At 37.3% G+C, this 24,562-nt stretch overlaps 1 protein-coding gene across 1 annotated transcript in view; it reads right to left on the bottom strand.

The window, feature by feature from the left end:
* Positions 1-24,562, bottom strand: part of ETFA (electron transfer flavoprotein subunit alpha) — an 86,481-nt gene that overhangs the window by 4,287 nt on the left and 57,632 nt on the right. The window contains exons 10-11 of the mRNA XM_081229245.1: positions 14,153-14,218; positions 6,927-7,007 (exon numbers count right to left, since the gene is read on the bottom strand). Of these exons, the coding sequence (XP_081085371.1) occupies positions 6,927-7,007; positions 14,153-14,218 (147 nt within the window). The remainder of the gene's footprint in view (positions 1-6,926; positions 7,008-14,152; positions 14,219-24,562) is intronic.

The following is a 24,562-nucleotide window of genomic DNA, read 5'->3' as shown; positions in this document are numbered from 1 at the left end:
AGAGGGTGGCTCCAGTGAGAAGTATATTCACTGAGCCACCCTGTTTCTTCTTCTGTCAGAATTACTATAATATTCATCTGGAATCATTCTGATTTCAACTGAGAAAACAATTTGATTTCTGTCTAGTTCTGCCTTGGCTGCTAGTCTGTCAAAGATGTGGTTCTATTTACTGCAACTTATCTAAGGTACAGGAGTAGCGGTGAACCACCCAGCTGTGGTACCTGATGAGCTGGAAAGGCAGAGTGATGAGAAAACGAACAGAATCAGGAGCCTGGCTTAGTTGTGCCAATAACTTGCTGAGCAGCTTCCCCAGATCACATCTCTCTGGGACACAGACAACTTAAGAAGAACACACCCTGCATGTTACTCATATAGTAATAAATGGGAGGCTGCAACTCAAGCAGAATTTTTAGTATCTTCTTTACTAGTTTTTCCCCAAACTGCATTTTTAAGGACTGATTAACTTTCTCACTTTGTATTAATCAAAGGCATATATAACTGTACTTCAGAACTTCTGAGCAGCATGAGATAGACACTACTGTAATTCTAGCTAAAGGCAAATAAAAATTATGTCTTACTCCAAATAGTCTCCCTATAGTCAAATGTGGACTTCTTAAGGGACGGAAGATGATACTCCAAGCAAATGGCAGCTAAAAGAAAGTGTAGCTACACTCATATCAGACAAAGACTTCAAGACAAAAAAATTAACAAGAGACAAATTGGACAATGTATAATGAAAAAGGGACAGTTCCTAAGAAGACACAACTTATTAACATATATGCACCTAACAGAGGAGCACCAAAATATATAAAACAACTATTGGGCTTCCCTGGTGGCGCAGTGGTTGAGAGTCCGCCTGCCGATGCAGGGGACACGGGTTCGTGCCCCGGTCTGGGAAGATCCCACATGCCATGGAGCAGCTGGGCCCGTGAGCCATGGCTGCTGAGCGTGCGCGTCCGGAGCCTGTGCTCCGCAACGGGAGAGGCCACAAGAGTGAGAGGCCCGCGTACCGCAAAAATAAATAAATAAATAAATAAATAAATAATAAAACAACTATTAACAGACCTACAGGGAGAAATTGACAGCATCACAGTAATAGTAGGAGATCCTACTTACATCAACCAATAGATAATTCAGACAGAAAGTCAATAAGGAAAGAGCAGCCTTAAATGAAACGTCAGGTCTGATTTGATAGATTTGTACAGAACAGGCCATCCAAATGCAGCAGAATACACATTCTTCTCAAGTGCACATGGAGTTTTCTCAAGGATAGACCATATGTTGGGACACAAAACAACTCTCAATACATTTAAGAAGACTGAAATCATATCAAGCATCTTTTCTGATCATAATGGTATGAATCTAGAAATCCACTACAAGAAGAAAGCTAGAAAAAATGTGGAGAATGAATAACATGCTACTGCACAACTGTTGGGCCAATGAGGAAATCAAAGGAGAAATAAAAAATTACCTGAAGACAAAAGAAAATGAAAATATGACATACCCAAATCTATGGGATGGAGCAAAAGCAGTGCTGAGAGGGAAGCTTATAGCAACACAGGCCTACTTCAAGAAACAAGAAAAATCTCAAATAAACAATCTACTCTCACACCTAAAGGAACCAGAAAAAGAACAAACAAAGCCCAAAGTCAGTAGAAGAAAGGAAATAATAAAGATCAGAGCAGAAATAAATGAAATAGAGACTAAAAGATGATAGAGAAGATCAGTGAAACTAAGAGCTGATTCTTTGAAAAGATAAACAAAATTGACAAACTATTAGCTAGACTCACCAAGAAAAAAAGGCTCTGATAAATAAAATCAACAAAAGAGGAGAAATAACAATGGGTACCACAGAAATACAAAGGATTATAAGAGAATATTGTGAACAGCTATACGCCAACAAACTGGACAACCTAGAAGAAATGAACAAATTCTTAGAATCATACTACTTTTCAAGACTAAATCATGAAAAATAGAGAATGTGAATAGACCAGTCACTAGTACAGAGACTGAAACAGTAATAAAAAACTCCCCAGAAAACAAAAGTTCAGAACTAGATGGCCTCACAGGTGAATTCTACTAAATATTCAAAGAAGATTTAATACCTACCCTTCTCAGACTATTCCAAAAAACTGAAGAGGGAACGTTTCCTAACTCATTTTATGAGGCCAACATCATCCTGATACCAAACCCAGACACAGACAACACAAAAAAAGAAAATTACAGACCAATCTCTCTGATGAATATAGATGAAAAAATCCTCAACAAAGTATTAGCAAACCAAATACAACAATACATTAGAAGGATAACACACCATGATCAAGTGAGATTTATTCCAGGAATGCAAGGATGGTTCAACATCTGCAAACCAATTAACGTGACACACAACATTAACAAAATGAAGGACAAAAACCATATGATCATCTCAACAGATGCAGAAAAAGCACTTGACAAGATTCAACATCCATTTATGGTAAAATCTCTCAATAAAGTGGGTGCAGAAAGAATGTACTTCAACATAATAAAGGTCATATGTATCAAACCCACTAACATCACACTCAGTGGTGAAAAACCAAGTTATCCCTCTAAAATCAGGAACAAGAAAAGGATGCCCACTCTCACCACTCTTATTCAACATAGTACTGGAAGTCCTAGCCAGAGCATTTAGGCAAGAAAAAGAAATAAAAGGCATCCAAATTGGAAAGGAAGAAGTAAAAATGTCACTGTTTGTGGATGACATAATTTGATATATAGAAAACCCTAAAGATTCCACCAAAAAACTATTAGAAGTAATAAATGAATACAGCAAAGCTTCAGGGTACAAAATCAACATACAAAAATCTGCTGCGTTTCTACATACTGTCAATGAACTAGCAGAGAGAGAAATTAAGACAGCAATTCTGTTTACAATCACAACAAAAAGTATAAAATGCCCAGTAATATATTTAACCAAGGAAGTGAAAGACCTGTAAAATGAAAACTGTAAGACATTGTTGAAAGAAACTGAAGAAGATATAAATAAATGAAAAGATATTCCATGCTCATAGACTGCAAGAATTAACACTGTTAAAATGTTGATACTGCCCAAAGCAATCTACAAATTCAATGCAATCCCTATCAAAATCCCAAGGACATTTTTCACAGAAATAGAACAAAAAATTCTAAAGTTAACATAGAACATAAAAGCCCCCCCAAAACCAAAGCAATCCTGAGGAAAAAGAACAAAGCTGGAGGTATCCCATGCTCTGATTTCAAACTATATAACAAAGCCATAGTAATCAAAACAGCATGGTATTGGCACAAAAATATACACAGATCAGTGGAAGAGAACAGAGAGCCCAGAAATAAACCCACACATATATAGAAAATTAATTTACAATGAAGGAACAAAGAACATACAATGGAGAAAGAATAGTCTCTTCAATAAATGGTGCTGGGAAAACTGGACAGCCACAGGCAAAAAAATAAAAATAGACCATGCCCCACACAAAAATCAATTCAAAATGGATCAAAGACTTGAATGTAAGACCTGAAACCATAGTACTCCTAGAAGAAAACATAGGCAGTATGCTCTTTGATATTAGTCTTAGCAACATCTTTCCAGATATGTCTCCACAGGCAAGGCAAACGAAAGCAAAAAATAAACAAATGGCAAACTAAAAAGCTTCTGCATGACAAAGGAAATCATTGATAAAATGGAAAGACAACCTATGAAACAAGAGAAGATCTCTGCAAATCATATATCCAATAAGGGGTTAATATCCAAAATACGTAAAGAGCTCATACACCTCAACAACAACAAAACAAACACCCTGATTAAAAAATGGGCCTAGGAGCTGAATAGACATTTTTCCAAAGAAGACATATGGATGGCCAACAGGCACATGAAAAGATGTTCAACATCACTAATTATTAGGGACTTGCAAATCAAAACCTCATTTCTGTTAGAATGACTATTATCAAAAAGGCAAGAAATAACAAGTGTTGGTGAGGAAGTGAAGAAAAGGGAACCCTCCTGCACTGCTGGTGGGAATGTAAATTGGTGCAGCAACTATGGAAAAAAGTATGGAGATTCCCCAAAAAATGAAGAATAGAACTACCACGTGAACCAGCTATCCCACTCCTGGGTATTTATCCGAAGAATACAAAAACACTAACTTGAAAAGATATATGGGTATTTAAAATGACCCATATACAAGGACCTACTGCATTGCACAGGGAACTCTGCTCAATGTTATGTGGCAGCCTGGATGGGAGGGAACTTTGGGGGAGAATGGATACATGTATATGTATGGCTGAGTTGCTTTGCTGTGCACCTGAAACTATCACAACATTGTTAATCGGCTATACTCCAATATAAAACAAAAAGTTTTTAAAATTTTTTAAAAAAGAAAAGAAAAGATATATGGGGAATCCTGGGTTCACTGCAGTATACAACAGCCAAGATAGGGAAAACAGTTTACAACAGCCAAGACAGGGAAACAACCTAAGTGGCCATCAAACAGTGAATGGATAAAGAAGATGTGGTGTATACATATACAATGGGATACTATTCATCCATAAAAAAAGATGAAATCTTGCCATTTGTGACAACATGGATGGACCTTGACAGTATACTGCTAAGGAAATAAATCAGAAGGAGAGAGACAATTTCACTCATGTGGAATATAACCCCCCTCCCCACCAAAACAAAGTAAATGAACACACCAAATAAAAACAAACACGTAGAATCAGAGAACAGAATAGTGGTTACCAGAGGGGAAGGGGCTTGGGGGAAGGTGCAATGAGTAAAGGGGATCAATGGTGTGGTGACAGGTAGAAACTAAATTTCTGGTGGTCAGCATGCTGCAGGGTATACAGAAGTAGAAATATAATGTTGTACACATGAAACTTATATAATGTTATAAAACTATGTTATCTCAATAAAAAAAATTTTCAAAAAATTTTTAAAAGTGTGCTTAAAATACCAAAAATAGCTTGAGAATCTCAGGTTGGAAATCAGCTGACTGGATGATCTTTGAGGTCCCTTTCCACTTTTACTGTCCTAGGACTCTCAAATGAGATATTTCTTTGATCACGTGCATGTGCATAAACACACACACACATACAATATAGATACATACACTCTCTCATGTTAAACCTGGGAGCTGCCCTTAATGCAAGAGGCACAATGTGTGGGACACCACTGCATCTATCATTGCTACAAAGATAGCAATGATATCCTGCCTTGAGGCAGGAGCATCTTTGTAGCAATGATAGATGCAATGGTATCCCACACAGTATGAACATCACAAATTTCCGACTGTCTAACACTTCATTCTTTTATCCAGTAAGCCCCGCATGTGAGTAGCAATACACAGTACACAAGCAGACAGAATAACATAACTTAAAATAAACAAAATTACTTATAGATTTACTCAAATATTCTCTTGAGGAAAAATAAAAGGTAACTACAGTAGATGCCTGTCTGCAAACATATCAACAAGATACATGGTTAAGGTTCAAAAAGTGCTTGCTTTCATTTTTAAAGTAAAAGGTCTTTATCCCTTTATCTGTATCTCACTGGAACTAAATGCTTTCTACTTGAACAAAGGTATTATTATACAGAAATACAGAAACATTTATCTTTTTCATACTAACTTTTCCTCCCACTGGGATATCCTGGTCAAATGACTGCCACTACTGTTTGTTCTTACATAGTTGGGCCAGGTCACAGGAGCAGCTAACCTACCTAGACCCTAAATTTCAGATACAGAACCCCAGGATCACAGAAGAGGGGGTGTATTTTTCCTATGCAATATACAGACTCTTTTGGGAGTGGGGGTTCCATGGGGAAAGCTGCCCTATGCTGACCCAGGACAATAGCCCCAATTCTAGTCTCTCCATGAAGTCTGGACCATTACTGAATAATTCTGAGCATTTGAAGGGCCCATCTTTCATTGAGCATGAACATACACTTCAAAATACAGATGTGCTCTCAAAGTGCAGTCATTAGTTCATCTGGATCATAAACAGTGCTGGAGAAGCCATGGTAATGGGCCAATCCGCTTGCTGGGGAGACCACCCCTGGCTCTGATCTCAGGTTGCAGCTCTCCATTAAGGCCCACAGTAGCTCATTATACTTCTATGCGAGGGGTTCCGCACTCCAGTAAATCCAGGATTGGATGCTACTTTCAGAGCCTCAAGTCCTGCATGAGTGATTTCTGCACAAGGTAACCTGGAAGCTAGTAGACAGGCCCTGAGGGACAAAAAGAGGCCAGGCCATGCATAAGCTATGACCTTTAAATGTGGCCAAATGAATATCAGGTGCTCAACAATATCACTAAAGTAATTCTCTCACGGAGAGGGCAAATACAGGGGTGGTAGCAGGGTAGAAAGAACACTCAAAAAAACGAAGAGTGCGAGGAGCGGGAAATAAGTGTCCTTCTCTACAGCTGTCACTGTTAGGAAGGCCTTTGACTCTCAAACACAGCAAGCAGAGCATACTTGCTGAGTAGATAAAGTGGACTTGAGTGCCCACTCATCCCATGAAAAGCTATAGTATCACTAGTAAATCTCTGAATGAGGGGTTATGATGTGAATTTCTTTAAGGTACCTGCTAAATATGGTTCTAGGTTATAATTACTTGAGTCATTTCACACTGTACACTAACTTGGCATATGAGATGCCAAGAGTCATGTGGATGTTTGAAAGACAATATGGACTTCTTAAAAGGAAAGTTATAATGCTCTATATAAACATCATATATTAAGTAGAACAACTCTTCACTTTAAGTAGTTCAAAATTGCGTATATTAATATATACATACACAGACACAGGTACACAAATACACAATGTTTTCCTATAATAGCTTCCTCCCTGACCAACTCCTGGAGGTTGTTGGATGACAACATAGATAACAGCCGTCACTCTCAAGGCCAACTTACCTTAAATAAATCTGCAACTATTCCATAATCTGCCACTTGAAAAATTGGAGCTTCTGGGTCTTTGTTAATAGCCACAATTGTCTGTGAAACAAAAAGAAAGAGTTTGGCCTTTATAAGAAAACATACCACACAGACTGATGGTTCTATTCTAACTTCCCTAACAACAAATTTGTATTCTTAAAAATGTCTACCAAATAAGATTAGTTTGATTAATTTATGCCAATTGTAAGTTTAGAAATTTCTGGATTGGAACATAACAAGGTTATCTCCCACCCCCACCACTAGCCCATTGCAGTATTAAAAAGGTTTTAAATCATTATTTTTTAAAGTTGTTTTTTTACTTATGAAAAAAAATGTTTTAGATAAGTAACAAATCAGAGGAGAGGATTCTGGGAAGATAGCCAAGTAGGAAGCATTGGGAATCTGTCTCCTCATCTACACTACAACTGAACTGGCAGAATCTCTCTAATGTAACCATTTTGGAACTTTGGAATCTATTAAAGGTTTGTAACTTCCAGGGGGAGACTTGCATGGTAAACTGTAGCTCTTAGGAAAACAGTTGCTACCCACCCCCCAACTCCCAGCCCTAGTGGCAGGCAGCTGTGCACATGTTCCTGGGGCAACTTTCACACAGCTTACAGGAGCCAGAGTGGGCAAAAAGGACCCTGTTCTCCAAATATTGAGGATCTATGCTTTGGTCATGGAATGCTGCTTCTGATCACAAAGGTGCAAAGAGGACAGTGGCTACTGCTGTTGTACCTTAACCATTATTGTTCATGCCCTCCCCCTCCAGTCAAAGTTATTTCCAGGAGATTTAAAGGATCAGTGCTCTTCATTTTTCTCTTTTTCCCCTTTTGGGAGCCAGACATTAAAGCCTAGGACATTCAAAAGCAAATGTCTATCAGGAGAAAACTACAAAGTGACCACACATGCCCAGGGAAAGGCACAGGCTCTGAAAAGACCCAAGAAGACAGTAAATTTATACCTCAGGTAAATACTTGGCACAGAGACAGCCTACAACAATCAAAAAAACAAGAACAATAATATGCAAAAACAATAACAAAAAACCCAGCAAACGTGGGGAAAAAGGAGAACCTGATTTCCAGAGACACCACATTATTAGATTCAAGAGTCCAGTTTTCAACAAAAAAATCACGAGGCATACAAAGAAACAAAAAAGTATGGCCCATTCAAAGGAAAAAAAAAATCAACAGAAACTGTTCCTGAAAAAGACCTGATGGCAGATCTACTAGACAAAGACTTTAAAACAGTCATCTTACAGATGCTAAAAGAACTAAAGGAAGATGAGGAGAAGGTCAAGAAAACAATGTGTGAACAAAATGGAAATAGTGATAAAGAGAAGACCCAAAAAGAAACCAAAAAGGCATTCTGGAACTGAAAAGTACAAAAACTGAAATGAAAAATTCACTAGAGGGATCCAAAGGCAGACTTGAGCATGCAGGAGAATGAATAAGCAAATTTGAAGACAGGATGATGGAAATTAACAAGCTTGAAGAACAGAAAGAAAAAAGATTTAAGAAAAGTGAACAGAGCCAAGGCACCTGTGGACCACCATTAAGAGGACCAAAATACCTATGGTGGGAGTCCCAGAAAGAGAAGAGAGAGAAGAGGGCAGAGAGAATGTTTAAAGAAATAATGGCTGAATATTTAAAGAAATAATTTGATTAGAGACATGAATAGAAACAGCCAAGAAACTCAAAAAACTTCAAGTAAGATGAATTCAGAGATCCACACCAAGACACAAAATCACACTTTCAAAAGCTGAAGATAAAAAGAGAATCTTGAAAACAGAAAGAGAGAATTGATTTGCTACACACAAGGAATCCTCAATAAGACTATCAGCAGATTTTCCATCACAAACTTTGGAGGCCAGAAGATAGTGAGCTGATATATTCAAAGTGCTAAAAGAAAAAAACTGTCGACCAATAATCCTATATCCATCAAAAGTGTCCCTCCAGTGACTTTTGCAGAAATTGAAAAACTCATCCTAAAATTCATATGGACTCTCAAGGGACCCTAAATAGGACCAATGAAATAGAAGAGGGAGCCCAGGAATAAACCCTCACATATATGGTCAAATGATTTTTGACAAGGGTGTCAATATCATTCAATGGGGAAAGGATAGCCTTTTCAAAAATGGTGTTGGGAAAACTGGATATCCACATACAAATAAATGAAGTTGGCCCCTTACCTAACACTATACACAAAAACTAACTCAAAACAGATCAAAGATTTAAACATTAGACCTAAAACTACAAAACTCTAAGATGAAAAACATAAGGCAAAAGCTGCATGATGTTGGTTTTGACAATGATTTCTTGGATATGACATCAAAGGTATAGGCAATAAAAAAATAGACAGGGCTTCCCTGGTGGTGCAGTGGTTGAGAGTCCCCCTGCCGATGCAGGGGACACGGGTTTGTGCCCCGGTTTGGGAAGATCCCACATGCCGTGGAGCAGCTAGGCCCGTGAGCCATGGCCGCTGAGCCTGCGCGTCCGGAGCGAGGCCACAACAGTGAGAGGCCCACGTACTGCAAAAAAAAAAAAAAAAAAAGAAAAGAAATTGAACTTCATGGAAATTTAAAAATTTTGTGGATCCAAAGACACTATCAACAGAGTAAAAAGGTAACCCAGAGAATGGGATAAAATATTTTCAAATCATGTATCTGATAATGGATTTTTAAAATTAATTAATTAATGTATTTATTTGTTTTTGGCTGTGTTGGGTCTTCATTGCTGCACGTGGGCTTTCTCTAGTTGTGGCGAGCGGGGGCTACTCTTTGCTGTGGAGCACAGGCTTCTCACTGCAGTGGCTTCTCTTGTTGCAGAGCATGGGCTCTAGGTGCACAGGCTTCAGTAGTTGTGGCTCACGAGCTCTAGAGCGCAGGCTCAGTAGTTGTGGAGCACGGGCTTAGTTGCTCCGTGGCCTGTGGGAGCTCAAACTCGCATCCCCTGAATTGGCAGGCAGATTCTTCTTTTCTTTTTTTTTTTTACGGTACGCAGGCCTCTCACTGTTGTGGCCTCTCCTGTTGCAGAGCATGGGCTCCGGACGCACAGGCTCAGCGGCCATGGCTCACCTGCCCAGCCACTCCGCGGCATGTGGGATCTTCCTGGACCGGGGCACGAACCTGTGTCCCCTGCATCGGCAGGTGGACTCTCAACCACTGCGCCACCAGGGAAGCCCAGCAGGCAGATTCTTGACCACTGCGTCACCAAGGAAGTCCCATGATAAAGGATAAATATACAGAATATATTCAAAAACCTACTAACTCAACAACAAAAAAAACCAAACTACCCAATTCAAAAATTGGGTGAATGACTTCCACAGCCACTTTTCCAAAGAAGATATACAAATGGCCAATAAGCACATGAAAAAATGCTCAACATCACTGATCATTAGGGAAATGCAAGTCAAAACTACAATAAGATACTACCTCGGATCCATCAGGATGGCTACTATCAAAAAAACAGACAAGTGCTGACAAAGGTGTGGAAAAATTGGAACCCTTGTGCATTGTTGGTGGGAATGTAAAATGGTACAGTTGCTGTGGAAAACATTATGGTGGTCCCTCAAAAAATTAAAAATAGAATTACCATATAATCCAGCAATTCCACTTCTGGGTGTATACCCAAAAGAATTGAAAACAGGGCCTTGAAAACATATTTGTACACCCATGTTCATAGCACCCTTACTCACAAAGGCTAAAATTTGGAAAGCAACCTGAGTGTCCACAGATGGATGAAAGGATAAGCAAAATGTGGTGCATACATACAATGGAATATTATTAGCCTAAAAATGAAGGAAATTCTGACACATGCTGCATGGATTAACCTTGAGGACATTATGCTAAGTGAAATAAGCCAGTCAGAGAAAGAGAAATACCAAATGATGATTCTACTTAAAAGATGTACTTAGAATAGTCAAAATCATGGAGACAAAAAACATAGAACTGTGGTCGCCAGGATCTGGAGAGTGTCGGGGGAGACTGGGACGTTACTGTTTAATGGGTATGGAGTTTCAGTTTTACAAGATGAAAAGAGTTCTGGAGTTGGATGGTGGTGATGGGTGCACAACATTATGAATGTATTTAATACCACTGACAGTGTGTACACATCTAATTTTACACTTAAAAATGGTTAAGATGGTAAATTTTATGTGTATTTTACCATGCAAAAAACATTTAAGTGCAGTGTACTAAAAAATTTGAATTTTCTGTATATAAATTATACCTCAATAATCTGACTTAAACAAACCAAATATAACTGAAAAGTTTTGCAGTTCATCGAAAAATTTTAGATATATTGAATGAAAACCATGGATGAAAAATTAACTTATTTTATATTTGGAGTGCTTTATTCAATAAGACAGAAGTCTACTTTATAAAATCATCATGAGATACATATTAGAGTCAATCCTCAGCTTATTTCACTTATAAAATGATTAGTATTTTCTATCTCCTATTAATAAGTATATACATTTAAACTTGTGACTATAAATGTTAGATTTCAACTTTAAAAAAGTAACAAATCCATATCCTAATTCCTAATCCATATCCTAATCCTAATAGGCTTTGTAGCTCACTATTTATCTTCCATGTACTGCATTCAATTTAGTATTTTAAAATTACTATTCTGGGTCTATGTGAGAATAGAAAAGTTAACTATCTAGTCAGCCTGTTAAGATGAACTTTAAAACAAAAAAGTTTGTCTTTATGTATGCAGCAAATATAAATAAATGTAATAAAGCAAGTAAATTACTACATCTCCTACAAAAACTACCACAAGTTCCTCTTATCTCCTATAAAATTTTTAAGTGTAAAATGTTATAATGACAGATCAGTAACAGGTTAAGGAGTAATAGTCACTAAAAAAGGTGTTATGTTTACACAATTATTTGATTAACAACAGATTTATTTATAAGTTACAAATAGTTTGGTATTCCCCACAGATGCTTCTAACACCATTGCAATTAAAGTAAAATTAGAGTTTTGACTCTAACATGGTGTTATTTTAATAAAAAGATCATAATAATGTGAATCTCTAGAAGTAAAATTAAGTACTTCCCTGCCTATTATGCCATCTCATGAAAACAGCTGGAACACCTTTTTAAAGTATTTTGATACAGTCTGACTTAAAATATAGGCTACATGACATTATGTGTAATTCCCCTAGAGGGGCCCTGAGGCGGAATATTCCAGAATATCTGAAACTGGTGCACACTGTAGTCCAGGTAACTACTGATCCAGAGAAACATGCCATATATATTAAAGTATGGTCAGAGACGATAAACGAGGGTTTCAATATGAGCCTCAAATCCCAAGTCACAAGGACAAACATTTTGAGTCACAGGCATTGATTTGCATCGAGGTGTTTCTCTTCTGGGAATATGTAGCCTGCTTCACAGCTACTAGCAGAGATTTATTTAATTAACGATGGTTAATGATTTTCCTGGAGGCCACCTAGTCAAACATCTGACAGTTTAATCATCTGAAAGCTTTTTCATCCCACTATATAAAAGTTATTTTTAAAGTAAGAGCACATAACTGTGGGAAAGGAACCACTATAGTATTTAAGAAAAAAGATTTGGGCTGTTCAGTTTTTCAGATTACTAAAAGAATATTCCTGAATTATCAACTGTAAATAACTATGATAAAATCTTACTTGCACCTTACAGCTCTTTTAATATGTCCTTATAAATGCATGTTCTTCTTCCTTACAGACCTTTTAAAGCACAGACTGTATTCAACCATATTAATATGTATACAGTTCCATCAAATTTCATATTCTTTCAACTAGACCATAATGCTAACTAAAACTACAGCTTACATGCAATGCAACTATCAGATTTAAACCAATCACTTAGTACTCCATTTTAGAGCTTAACCAAAATTACAATCTAAGACTGCTGTGTCTCCCACACAAGACAGTGATGGCAGGGACTATGTCTTTTTCAGTTGAGTATCTCCAGCATCTAGTACAAAGTACACATGTTTAATAAATATTTGTTGATGGGATGGAGAGACAAATTCTTGGCTCAAGTTTATTCTTATGGATTGTTCCCCAACACTGGTCTCCTTACTTCAATTATTCTTTTCGCTTTGACTATCTAGTCCATTTCTCCCAATCCAGCCCTGTTGGGATGTAATGAGAACTTTCACCAAGATCGTCTAGGCAGGTAGAGTCTTTTATTTTAGAGAAGCAGAATTCTAGATATGTCTGAACTGGCCCAGCTAAAAATATTTTTTAAGGTTGCTGGTGTTGGAGTGCTTTTTTTCCTCTAATGCAGCAATAACATTTTCCCATTGGCACTGCTGTTTTCAGAGCTCAGTAAAGAAACCTGCCATCCAACTGTGAAATCTGACTGATTTGGGGCCAATTCATTTAGAGGTTACAAGGAGGTAGTGCATGCATCTTTTCAAGTTAGAAGTTAAACCTATTAAAAGTTTTATTACCTTTTATATCAAACTTCCATCTGAATGGATAAAAGCAGGAGTGTCTGAGGCATCTCTGACTTCATGTAAGACTAAGTTCATAATTCAAACTGTGCATTGTTATGCATGAATTAATGTGTCATATTCTGAAATATATGTTCACAGAGTCATCACACAGAGTCCAAGTAGCAAGTTAAAATCAAGTGTTTCCTCTATACACTGTATTTTTGACAATTACTGAGGTTTTGAGACACTCCAATCCAAAACATGTCAGTCGCAATTTAGTAACAACCCAAGAAGAGGGGCCTTGCTGAGGTATGAGGGTGGGACCGTTAGGGGACTAGGGTGAAGCAGAGAGACAATCAGGCCTCAGAACCTCATAAACTAGATAAGTCAGAACCTCATCAAGTTGTTTTCACCCCACATTTTCTATCCATAGATTGTCAGAGCTGAAAGGGATCTTAGAGATCATCACCCAACACCTGCATTTGGCAGACACAGAACTGAGGTACCAATAGGACATGTCACGTGGTAAGTTGGCAGTGGAGCTGGGATTCAGGTTCACACCTCTTTCCATGACATAGCACTGCCTCTCCTACCAATGGTACATCTTCAGGCAGGGTACAGTAGCTTATTTATCTTTCAGTTCCTAGATTTTTGTTCATGTGAATGGTTCCACTACACACACTATAACTACATGGAAACATACCAGTCAAACCCAAGTTTTAAAATATGAAAACTTTTCCTCTTAGCATCTTTATTGTTGTGTAGTTACCTTGCTGTCTTTCATCCCAGCTAAATGTTGGATGGCTCCAGATATTCCTACAGCAATATAAAGTTCCTGAAACAAGAGACCATATCATTAGTATGTATTTATATTATATTATACCTTCCAAAATATTTGCTATTAGCAACTCGAGTCTTACACCAAAAGTATTTTAAATAAAATAGATGCAATATGTATTACTTAAATTATGCTTTTCTCCTTTTCTGATCTCCCTAACCCATAGTCCTCATTTTCCTCTGAATTCCTATAGTAGTGGTGGTATAATAATAAATACATGGATAATGAGAGTTATTGAGCATTAACTATGTGTCAACCACTGTGCTAAGCATTTTACATCAACTGTTTCACTTAATCTCACAAGTTCCTGTGAGGTAGCACTTTTTTGTCTATGCTACTCATTTGGATAACCACACTTCAACTCATCACTCTGTATGTAACCATTCACAATACACACACATTGTATATTAACATATAAACACATACACTTACACATATTAAAATACATTTTGACTTAATTGTTTGCCTTCTCATGGATATTTGTGGAAGTGGTAATTAGGGTATATTTATTAAGCTTCATATTTAGAAAAACCAAAATTACAAATCAGTCTCAAGAGTCACACACACACACAATCTCCTTAACTAAAAAATAACAAATTTCTCAAAGGCATAGAATGAACCTTTGTATTTCTAACGCCTAATAAATGGGTCACCGCATTGTAGTTTCTAAGTAAATGTTGATGATATCTGCATCTCTTCCTACCCCTCTGCCCCCACTAATTACAAAGGGAATGATGACTTACTGCTGCTCTCTGTCCCTTTATCTAAAAATTTTAAAGTATCCATGTTTGACAAGTAAAATTCACTATCATCATGGAAAACTGACTTAATAAGTGCTTAATTAAAAGAGCTTAGCTGCTCTATTCTGTCTAGTAGGGATAATTAAAGCTTCAACTGAAAAGCTTTTCCCACACATAAACTGAATTAACAAGTCCTGGCTTGGGTAGGGGGTGCACCTACCATGTAACCAAAATAACACTACAGTTTTGTCACAAATGACAGTAAAGTTTCTCCTCAATATGAATAACATGGAAGGCATTGAAGGTGGCTCTGTCACACTCAGTTTTATTACAGGGCAGATACTTCGAAGTCAATGACAGTGTCAGGTAGTCCCACTTTGTTTTCTGTACTGCTCATAATCTTATTTATGAGCATTGGAGCTTTTTAAAAAAGCTCTCCAGCACTGGACCTTTCTTAAAAAGCTCCCCACGATGCTCTAATGTATAGCTAGAGCTGAGAACCAGTAAAACAGATGATCCTCAGCTCTTGTGCGGCTTGAAACCTGTAACTCGACACAGCACACTGACAGCATATCTCTGGGTCTCATCTTTAAAGGCATAAAGTGTCCATTGCTTCTAGAGCAGTGAGATACACTGTGTACCCCAGAAAGGATACAACCTAGCCCCCACTGTGAGTTAATCATCTAACAATCTAAAATGAGCTGGGCTTGTTTTTTGATTCAACTTGCTCTGTAGTTAACCATCAAAAGCCTGAAGATAAGAAAGAGCAATTTGGCCCAAAGAGACTGTGTCTTAGGGTGGAGGGTATACTGCAGAAAGTAAAATGTATGCGTGAGGATAAAAAACAATCCCATGCTCCATGATTCTATCTTAAACATAATCCAATGTGTCAATTATGACCATACACAGTTGGACAATACAATAAGGCCCTGTCATTATACTGTCTTACCAGACATGGACACTCACATGAGTAATAAACAAGCACCACTATTTTCCATTGAAGATTTTACAGGTAACTTCAATTGATAATTTTAGCCTCGTTTCAGTTTATTCTGACTAGCATTTCTTTCAAGAAAGAACATTCATTAAATTATTAATCAAAATATACTTACTAAATCCTACATTCAGGAAAACCAGGCCAAAAAGTTCTAATGTAAAGATTTTTAAAGTAAGATATTTAGACAGACACTGTCTCACTAACCACTCTTTTAAGTATATTCTCAAAGCAAGTATTGGGAAGGATCAATAGTTCTGTAAATGAGTCTTTCTGACATACACGTCTTCATTAAAATTCAGCCAGTTTGGGCCTCCCTGGTGGTGCAGTGGTTGAGAATCTGCCTGCCACTGCAGGGGACATGGGTTCGAGCCCTGGTCTGGGAAGACCCCACATACCGCAGAGCAACTGGGCCCGTGAGCCACAACTACTAAGCCTGTGCATCTGGAGCCTGTGCTCCACAACAAGAGAGGCCGCGATAGTGAAAGGCCCGCGCACCACGATGAAGAGTGGCCCCCGCTCTCTGCAACTAGAGAAAGCCCTCGCACAGAAACGAAGCCCCAACAGAGCCATAAATAAATAAATAAATAAACTTATTTTTTTAAAAAGAAAATTCAGCCAGTTTTAAAAGCCTCTCCATTTGCATTATAAAATGCTGATTCACTCTGGTACTACACATCAACATAAATATGATATAAATGAAATTTACTTTAAACCCCCTGAGAAATGAATACTGTTGGCTTTATCCATAAATGTCACTAAGGAAATAACAGATTCTGGGGCAAAGGAAACCAAAGGCAAGTGGTTCCAGGGTCATTCCCTCCTTTCTGACCAGCATAAATTGCCCAAATAGGTCCACATGACCAACAGGACCTTATTTTATACTATCTTGCAAACATGGTTCTCTTAATAAATACAAAAGCTTTGCAACAACAGCCCTGAACGAGTCCTGAGATTTTGGCTGCTGTTCTGAGATCTGATAGCTCTCTAAGGCAGGAAGAGAGGCTTTTTTCTTCTTTTTTAAAAAACATGTACAGGCAGTTAGACTAGTGTCGTAGGGTGCTTCCTCATGGTTCAGAAAGCATTTCTGTATTTCAATAATAATAATTAGTATGTACAAAACTCTCCACAGATGCTAATTTATGGAGCACTTTAGACACTGCTTCACAACATAACAAGGCAATGCCTGCCCTGAGGCACTTTCTTTCTAAATCAGATAGGAAGATAATTTGGAGAGAAAATGAGAGGCGATGTTGGAGGGGAGAACAGCAATTAAGGGTTCAAGAAGAGGTGGGATTAAAGAAAGGAACAGACACAAAAGGAAGGAGGGGTAGTCCTGGAGATAAAATCCTAGTAGCCTTTACAAAGGGAGGGAAATCTTGAAGAGTGAGAGACTAGGACAAACCACACAGCTGGTAGCAGTCTGGGTGGATCATCCTGCAATTCAAGGATGGAGACTGGTGGGAAGAAATAAAGCCACAGAGCAGTAAGAGAACCAGGGGTTATTCTGAAATATAAAGAAGGGACAGCACCTTCTTCAATACAAACAAATTCTGGCAGAAGAAAACACAAATCTCTCTTCCTTTGCCAAAGCCTAAAAAAGACTACAGCTGTAGACTCATCCAAAGAACTTACGGGCAGATGTCTAAACTACTCTAGAGTGGGCTCAGATAAAAACAAGAATGGGGCTTGGAAACTTCTGCATCCAGTGCGGTTAACAGAGGTTTGCAAGAGGAGCACATTACTGTGGTTTAGAACCTAGGCTCTGGAATCTCACTGCTACGTTTAAATGCCAGCTCAGCCACCTAACAGACATGAGACCGTGGGCCAATTATTTAATCTCTCTATGCCTCAGCTTGCTCATCTGAAAAATTGGGACTCTAAGAATCCCCACTTCAGAGGGTTACTGTAAGGCTTCAGTTCTTAGCATAAGTATCTGGTTTCCCAAGACACTGGTGTGCCACTCATGAATTGAGATTTGCTCAAACATTGATTTTCTCAGCCCACTGGGTGACCAGTGGACTCCTGGGGTGGTCCCAGGCTACCATGTACAGCTGAGCAGGCTGTATACTGAACAACTCTAAAGGGAGGTATCATTCATATCATAGTCATTAAAGATCTGCATTTTATTACAATAATTTTCCAACAGATGGCAGTAAAGTACCTTGAGAAAGGGGCACTTTTTTCCTAATTCATATGAGAGAGTTGTATGGACTAGTAGAAGTGCAGGGCAGCAAGAACCCCCTGTGGTACGAACACTGTCATTGTCTTAAGGATGCCATAACATGGTTTTACTGTTGTTGGTACAGTTATACGTTACAGGCAATATAAAGACAACTAATTCTTTGTCCTGTGTTCTCATGAAGCTCACAGTCTAACAATGTAGGTTAAGGTAAGATAATAAAAATCTGTAATTCATTACAGGAAAAAATCAGGGTGTGATAGAGCTCTGGTCTCTTATGCAACCCTTTACTTTCTGTTCCTGCCACTGAGAAGTGGAAAGACCTTTACAAGCAGGAAGCAGTTCGCAGGATGACAGTCCTCTGTAGTCATTTCTATCCTCTGCCAAACAGGAGTCCACTTTTATATCCATCTGTTCTTGTTCCCTTAGTCCTTTAAACAAAATAAGCTTTTAGAAGAAGTTTTACTGATCCTAGCCTGATGATAAATCTGTATGTCTGAGAACAGAAAGACTGGAATGAAATCTTAACACTTTTAGGGAAATCTAACCAACCTGTGGAATCGACATGGTCAGAGTATTCCCTGGTGGATGATTTGGGTTTTGGCTGCTTTCTTCAGAAAGTATGTGCTAACATCATTCTCCTGCTTTACCCAAACCTTGTGCAGGAAATCTGGAATTCCAAGAGGTATTTATTTCTGAGTCCTGCTCTCTAGAGGATTCTGGTGCAAAAGCTAAGGAGAAAACTGTTTCTTACTTGCTCATTGTGATTTTTGCCTAATGTTATTAAATCCAAGAGATATACAATATAATGTGAGCTACATAATTTAAAATTTTCTATTAGCCTCATTAAATGAAGTAAAATGAAACAGGTGAAACCAATTTTAATAATATAATCTCAATTAAGACTAGCCACATTTCAAGGGCCCAATAGCCACATGTAGCTTAGTGGCTGCCGTGCTGGACAGCACAGATCCAAGATGATTTAAGAGCAAGCTAAAGAAGGGAATTCCCTGGAGGTCCAGGGCCCGCTGCTGAGGGCCTGGGTTTGATCACTGGTCAGGGAACTAAGATCCCACAAGCTATGAGGCATGGACAAAAAAATCAAAAACAACAACAACAAAACCAATCAAACAAAAACAAACAAAAAACAAGCTAAAGAAGAGTCTTCTTGTAAGCTCTAAGAGGTACTGTAGAGCATAGTTTGATAGTAGACCTCAGGATAGAATGACATTAGTCTCTTGTGTCAGCTTTGCTTGTATTATCTCAGAACAAGAACATTTATAGGTTGTTCAAAATCTGTGAGAGAGAACCAAAAAGGAAAGTCAGCAGAATGACGAAGCTGAAGACGAGCGTAAGAGACATGAGAGACAGCAAGATTAAACATGGGAGCAGCCAACAGAGACACAAATAGATGACAAAAATCCAACAATTTTCAGGTACGGTAGACCATCATAGGAAAACCAAAAGCAGATGAAAATGACTAGTTTAAAACAGTAAATTTATACTCTGAAAGTAATTATCAAATTTTGTTCTCTAGTACGATATATTTTCTTAAAATTTTAGAAAAACCTGAAAAATCTATCCTGAAAAGCTCACAATTCTTAAAAAAAGGGTACAAGCATACCATGGAGATTTTGCGTGTTCTAGACTACTGCAATAAAGCGAATATCCCAATAAAGCGAGTCACAAGAAGTTTGTTTCCTAACGTACATAAAAGTATGTTTACACTCTACTGTAGCCTATTAATTGTGCAATAGCTTTATGTCTAAAAAAACCAACATACCTATCTAAATTTAAAAATACTGTATTGCTAAAAAAATGCTAACCATCATCTGAGCCTTCAGCAAGCCATAGTAGTAACATCGAAGGTGACTCTTCACAGATCACCATAACAAATATAATAAGATCAGAGACAGATAGGTTCAGATCCTGGTTCTTTCACTTAATATCTGTGTTCTCAGGTAGGTTACTTAACCTCTCAAAGGCTCAATCTCCTCATGTGTAAAATGGAGATAAGTACCTGCAGCTAATAAGGATTGCTGTGATTATTAAATAAAAGAATGAATGTGATGTGCCCAAGATATTAGACATTAATGCTATTATTATTATTACTGAATGATCACTAAATCTTTAAACTAGAAGGCATTAGACAACCAACTACCATATAAATTCCACTTTAAACTACTTAAGTAGTTTACTATTGTAATAGTAACTATTACTATCTCAAGGCAAGTTGTTATTTAACTTGATACAATTCTTCTGGGATAATGTACTGGGAAAATTTCTTTTTATTGATATTTGTTAGTTTCTGTTTTGCATTTAGTACAAGCTGTGAAGTTTGAATTTCTGCCTAACTTTCTAGACAGTTCTGGCCGGCCTAGGAAGTTGAGGTGAGTTTCTTTACAAAATTCTAACCCAATCTTCATACAGGTACCAAGACATATCAAATTGGTCATACAAAAAATACATATATCAAGTTGAAATTATACTTTATTTCTAGAATTGGAACAGTATTCTGCTGCAGCAACTTCAGATCTGCTTTACTTTAAACAAAGTAGAAAGGAAAGATTTAAACATTTACTTTTTTGTTTATATGAAATATGGCTATGAGAGGAGTAGTTAAATCCGGAGCTTTCCGAGTAGAAAAACCAGGCCAATATTACTTCATCTCTTTAAAAATCAGGTTTAAAATAGCTTTCCTACCAAGTCTCCCTTTCTAAATAGAGTTGGGGAAGGAATGTAAAAAACTACATTTATTCAAAGATAAAAAATTTTAAAGACATCATATAAGTAGTTCTCACTAGACTTCAGTAATCCAATGTTACGTGCTCAAAAACAATACCCTATGACTACCTCAGACAGGACAAGTTTTACAGAATGGCACATGCTCTCTCAACCTTGTTTACTCAGAAGACTACAGAGGCATAAACTTAAACAGCAACTGTTACAGCTAAAACACAACACATGCACAGGACAAATGCCAGGTTAGGAGTTAAATGGAATTCATCATAACAAATAATGAATGTCTCTTTGAGAAGTAGATTAACTGAACTATATTTTCTAATTACGGCAAGTCTCCTGTGCATTAATATTGCTATATTTCATCCTGCTGCCCATTTAAAAGGCCAAACTATTTCCTCTGTTTGCCAAATTGTGTTTAAGTCTCTTCTCTTTTTGGAAGAGGCCCCAAAACGCAAAGCACAACTATCTGTGGCTCTTTTCTCAAACAGCTCTCTGCCTATATTATGAAATTCTCAGGCAGGATTATGGCTAAACTGAGTTTTACATGAAGAGAGAACTTTACCCATACTCTTGGTTTGAAGCTGAAGGTATGTCCCATCCATCAAACAATGCTCCTATACTAGGACTAACTCAGGTTTTATCAGGATTCAAGGTGGCATAGTAATCATCACAGCTACATGAATTGTCCATGATATGCCAGTAACCATATTCTACTTTATATATATTAACTCACTTAACTATGACAATAACTCTAAGGGGTGGAAATTCTTCTCATTTTACAGAACAGAAAGCACAGGCTCAGGCAGGCCTGCTGAGTTGTTCGAAGTTATATACACCTAGTAAAAGGCAGGCTTCTTAACCTTAAATTTTTCTTAAGAGAATATTTTGACAATAAATTTTTAATATTTAACTATTTTGCAATTAAATGCTTAGCATTTATTTAATTAGCTTCTATACTAATTCACAGATTTTCTACTGCGGGGAGATATTCTTCAAGTATACCTAGAATGATAGAAAGCAAAGTATATTATATAAAATTATTATATAAAATTATTCAGATGATTAAATTACAATGAAATATTTGGGTGTATGACATCAAAATATTTAGATATACAATCAGTCTATTACAAAGCTTTGTATTTTAGCAGATCAAATAAAAATTTTGACTATAAAATTTTTTATCAGTAAGGTTTTTTAACTGACATGGTTAGTTAGATCATGCTAAATTATATATACCTATATAGAATTTTGGAGTAGTAAGGAACCTCTACGAATTTAGGCATAATCTTTTTATTTAATCAATGAAAAAACAGAGGCCCCCAAAACCAAAGCTGGCAATTGAACCTGACTTCCAAGTACTATTCTTTTCACTCACCAAGCTACCTCTTTCCCAAAATTACTAAGAAGGCTATTGTTTGTGCACAGCCTTTCTTGATGATTATCTAATCTAAAATTATTTAGATAACTTCTGTGCCAAGGAGCTTATGAAAGGTACAAAGTAACCAGAGGAACACAGTTTGGAGGTTCTTTAAAAAGCTAAACAGAGAATTACCATGTGACCCAGCAATCCCACACCTAGGTATACCACCCAAAAGAATTTAAAACAGGGACTCAAACAGATATCTGTATGTGAGTGTTCTAGCAGCATTATTCACAATAGCCAAAAGGTGAAAACAAAACAACGCAAGTATCTATCAACAGATAAATGGATAAACAAAATGTTCACGGACTATTACTGAAATATTTTTCAGCCATAAAAAGGAATGAAGTTCTGACACATGCTACATGGATTAAACCTGAAAACGTGCTAAAAGAAGACAGTCACAAAAGGACAAATATTGTATGATTCCACTTTTATGAAATATCTACCATAGGCAAAATCATAGAGACATAAAGTAGATTAGGCATTACCAGGGACTGGGGTGGGAGGGAATGGGGAGCTACTGCTTAATGGGTATAAAGCTTCTGTTTGGGGCCATGAAAACTTTTGGGAGTAGACAGTGGTTATGGTTGCACAACATTCTGAATGTAATTAGTGCCTCTGAATTGTATATTTAAAAATGGTTAAAATGGTAAATTTTGTTAGATTTTACCACAATAAAATCATCAAAAAGTAATTTCCTGACAGAATCCTTTACATAATTCTCCATCTTCAAAACACTTAATTCTAGAATCCTGTGGTTTCAACAACTATCAAAAGTAAATAGTTCAACATAACATTAAAAAAATAACAATAGGTGAAACCAGGTAAAAGATTGACGGGAATCATCTGTACTATTTTTGCAATTTTTCTGTAAATCTAAAACTGTTCTAAAAAATGTTTTGTTTTGTTTTTTTTTAAAAAGCAACTAGAGTTCTCTGTGAAGTTCAGCCCAAGTTACACAAAGACTCCTTGAAGCACATTTTAAAGTTACAAGAATTTGAGCAGAGCTAGTAATGTAGAAAAGGGAAGTGCCTGTAACACAATAATAAATTTACTATTCTTCCAACCTTACTGGAGACCTTCTAAGTAATCTCAGTTTAAGGAAATGGAAGATATTCCCCTGCCCCAAATACCATTTCCCAAATTCCTTTTCAGACTAAGTTTAGTTAATATTAATATATAATTATATTAAAATAAGTTATTAAAATGTTCTTTTATACAAGATCCCAGTACTCATGTTTTTGGCCCTAAAGTAAGCACAAGGATTGAATTACATACTCTAACCGATCAACCATCATTAAATAAACATTTCCTTTTAGTACAGTGTCTCACGTTCTCTGACATTAATGTGCATGTTTATCTTATTAGAAACTATACGTGAGAAAAAAATTAGCTTTTATATGAAAGAACCAAAAATACAGTTAGAATAAGAATAGAGAATGAAGAGGAAGTGGTCTGGGGAATGCACAGCAGTCTGGAACACAGGGCTCAATAAATACTCATTGACAGCTGGAGTGAATGAAAATTCTGTCCAGGGTGTCTCTTTGTGGGTTGGGGAGGAAGGGCAGAGGGCTAGTTCTCTGGAGGGATCCTGAGTCTCCACCATGTTGCCTCCTTAGGACAAGTCACGCCAAGGCCAAAGCTGAGGCAGCAGAACAGGCTGCCCTGGCTGCCAACCAAGAGTCCAACATTGCCCGCACTTTGGCCAGGGAACTGGCTCCAGACTTCTACCAGCCAGGTAGGGCCAACCAGGGAGGGGAGGGGCAGGATGGGGTAGAGGGAGGTTCTGAGGGGGGGTGGACACAAAAAAAAGAAAAAAAAAGAATAGAAATTTAGAATAGTTTTATTCAAGTTGCCACACCACAACAGCTACAACAAAGATTTGCTGTCTACTCTTACTGATTTTCGTGCCAGCTGTTAAATGAGATTGACCACCTACATGTCAATTATATCAGTGGAATCTTTTTTCAAAGTTCTAGTATGTACATTAAAAAATTCAATTGTCTCTCCAAAACTTAAAAAATTTAACTTTATACATAAAGTGGTAATGGATAAAAATCCTGGCTGATATTTGTCCTCTGAAATAAATGTTTAGAGAAATCAGTCAAATAAAAATTAGCTAAGAAAATAAAGCAAAGATATAATTAGAACCCAAAGATACAATTACAACTAAATTTTAGCAAATAAGTTTTTAACTATTGCACAACCAAACTATTTATACATCCAAATCACAGTTTATTAGTTCTACAACTTCTCCTTT

This window comes from Mesoplodon bidens (assembly GCF_964165515.1).
Source record: "Mesoplodon bidens genome assembly, chromosome: 3".
NCBI classification, from domain to species: Eukaryota; Metazoa; Chordata; class Mammalia; order Artiodactyla; family Ziphiidae; genus Mesoplodon; species Mesoplodon bidens.
The sequence above is the reverse complement of the archived record's forward strand: the minus strand, read 5'-3'. Positions and strand labels throughout refer to the sequence as shown.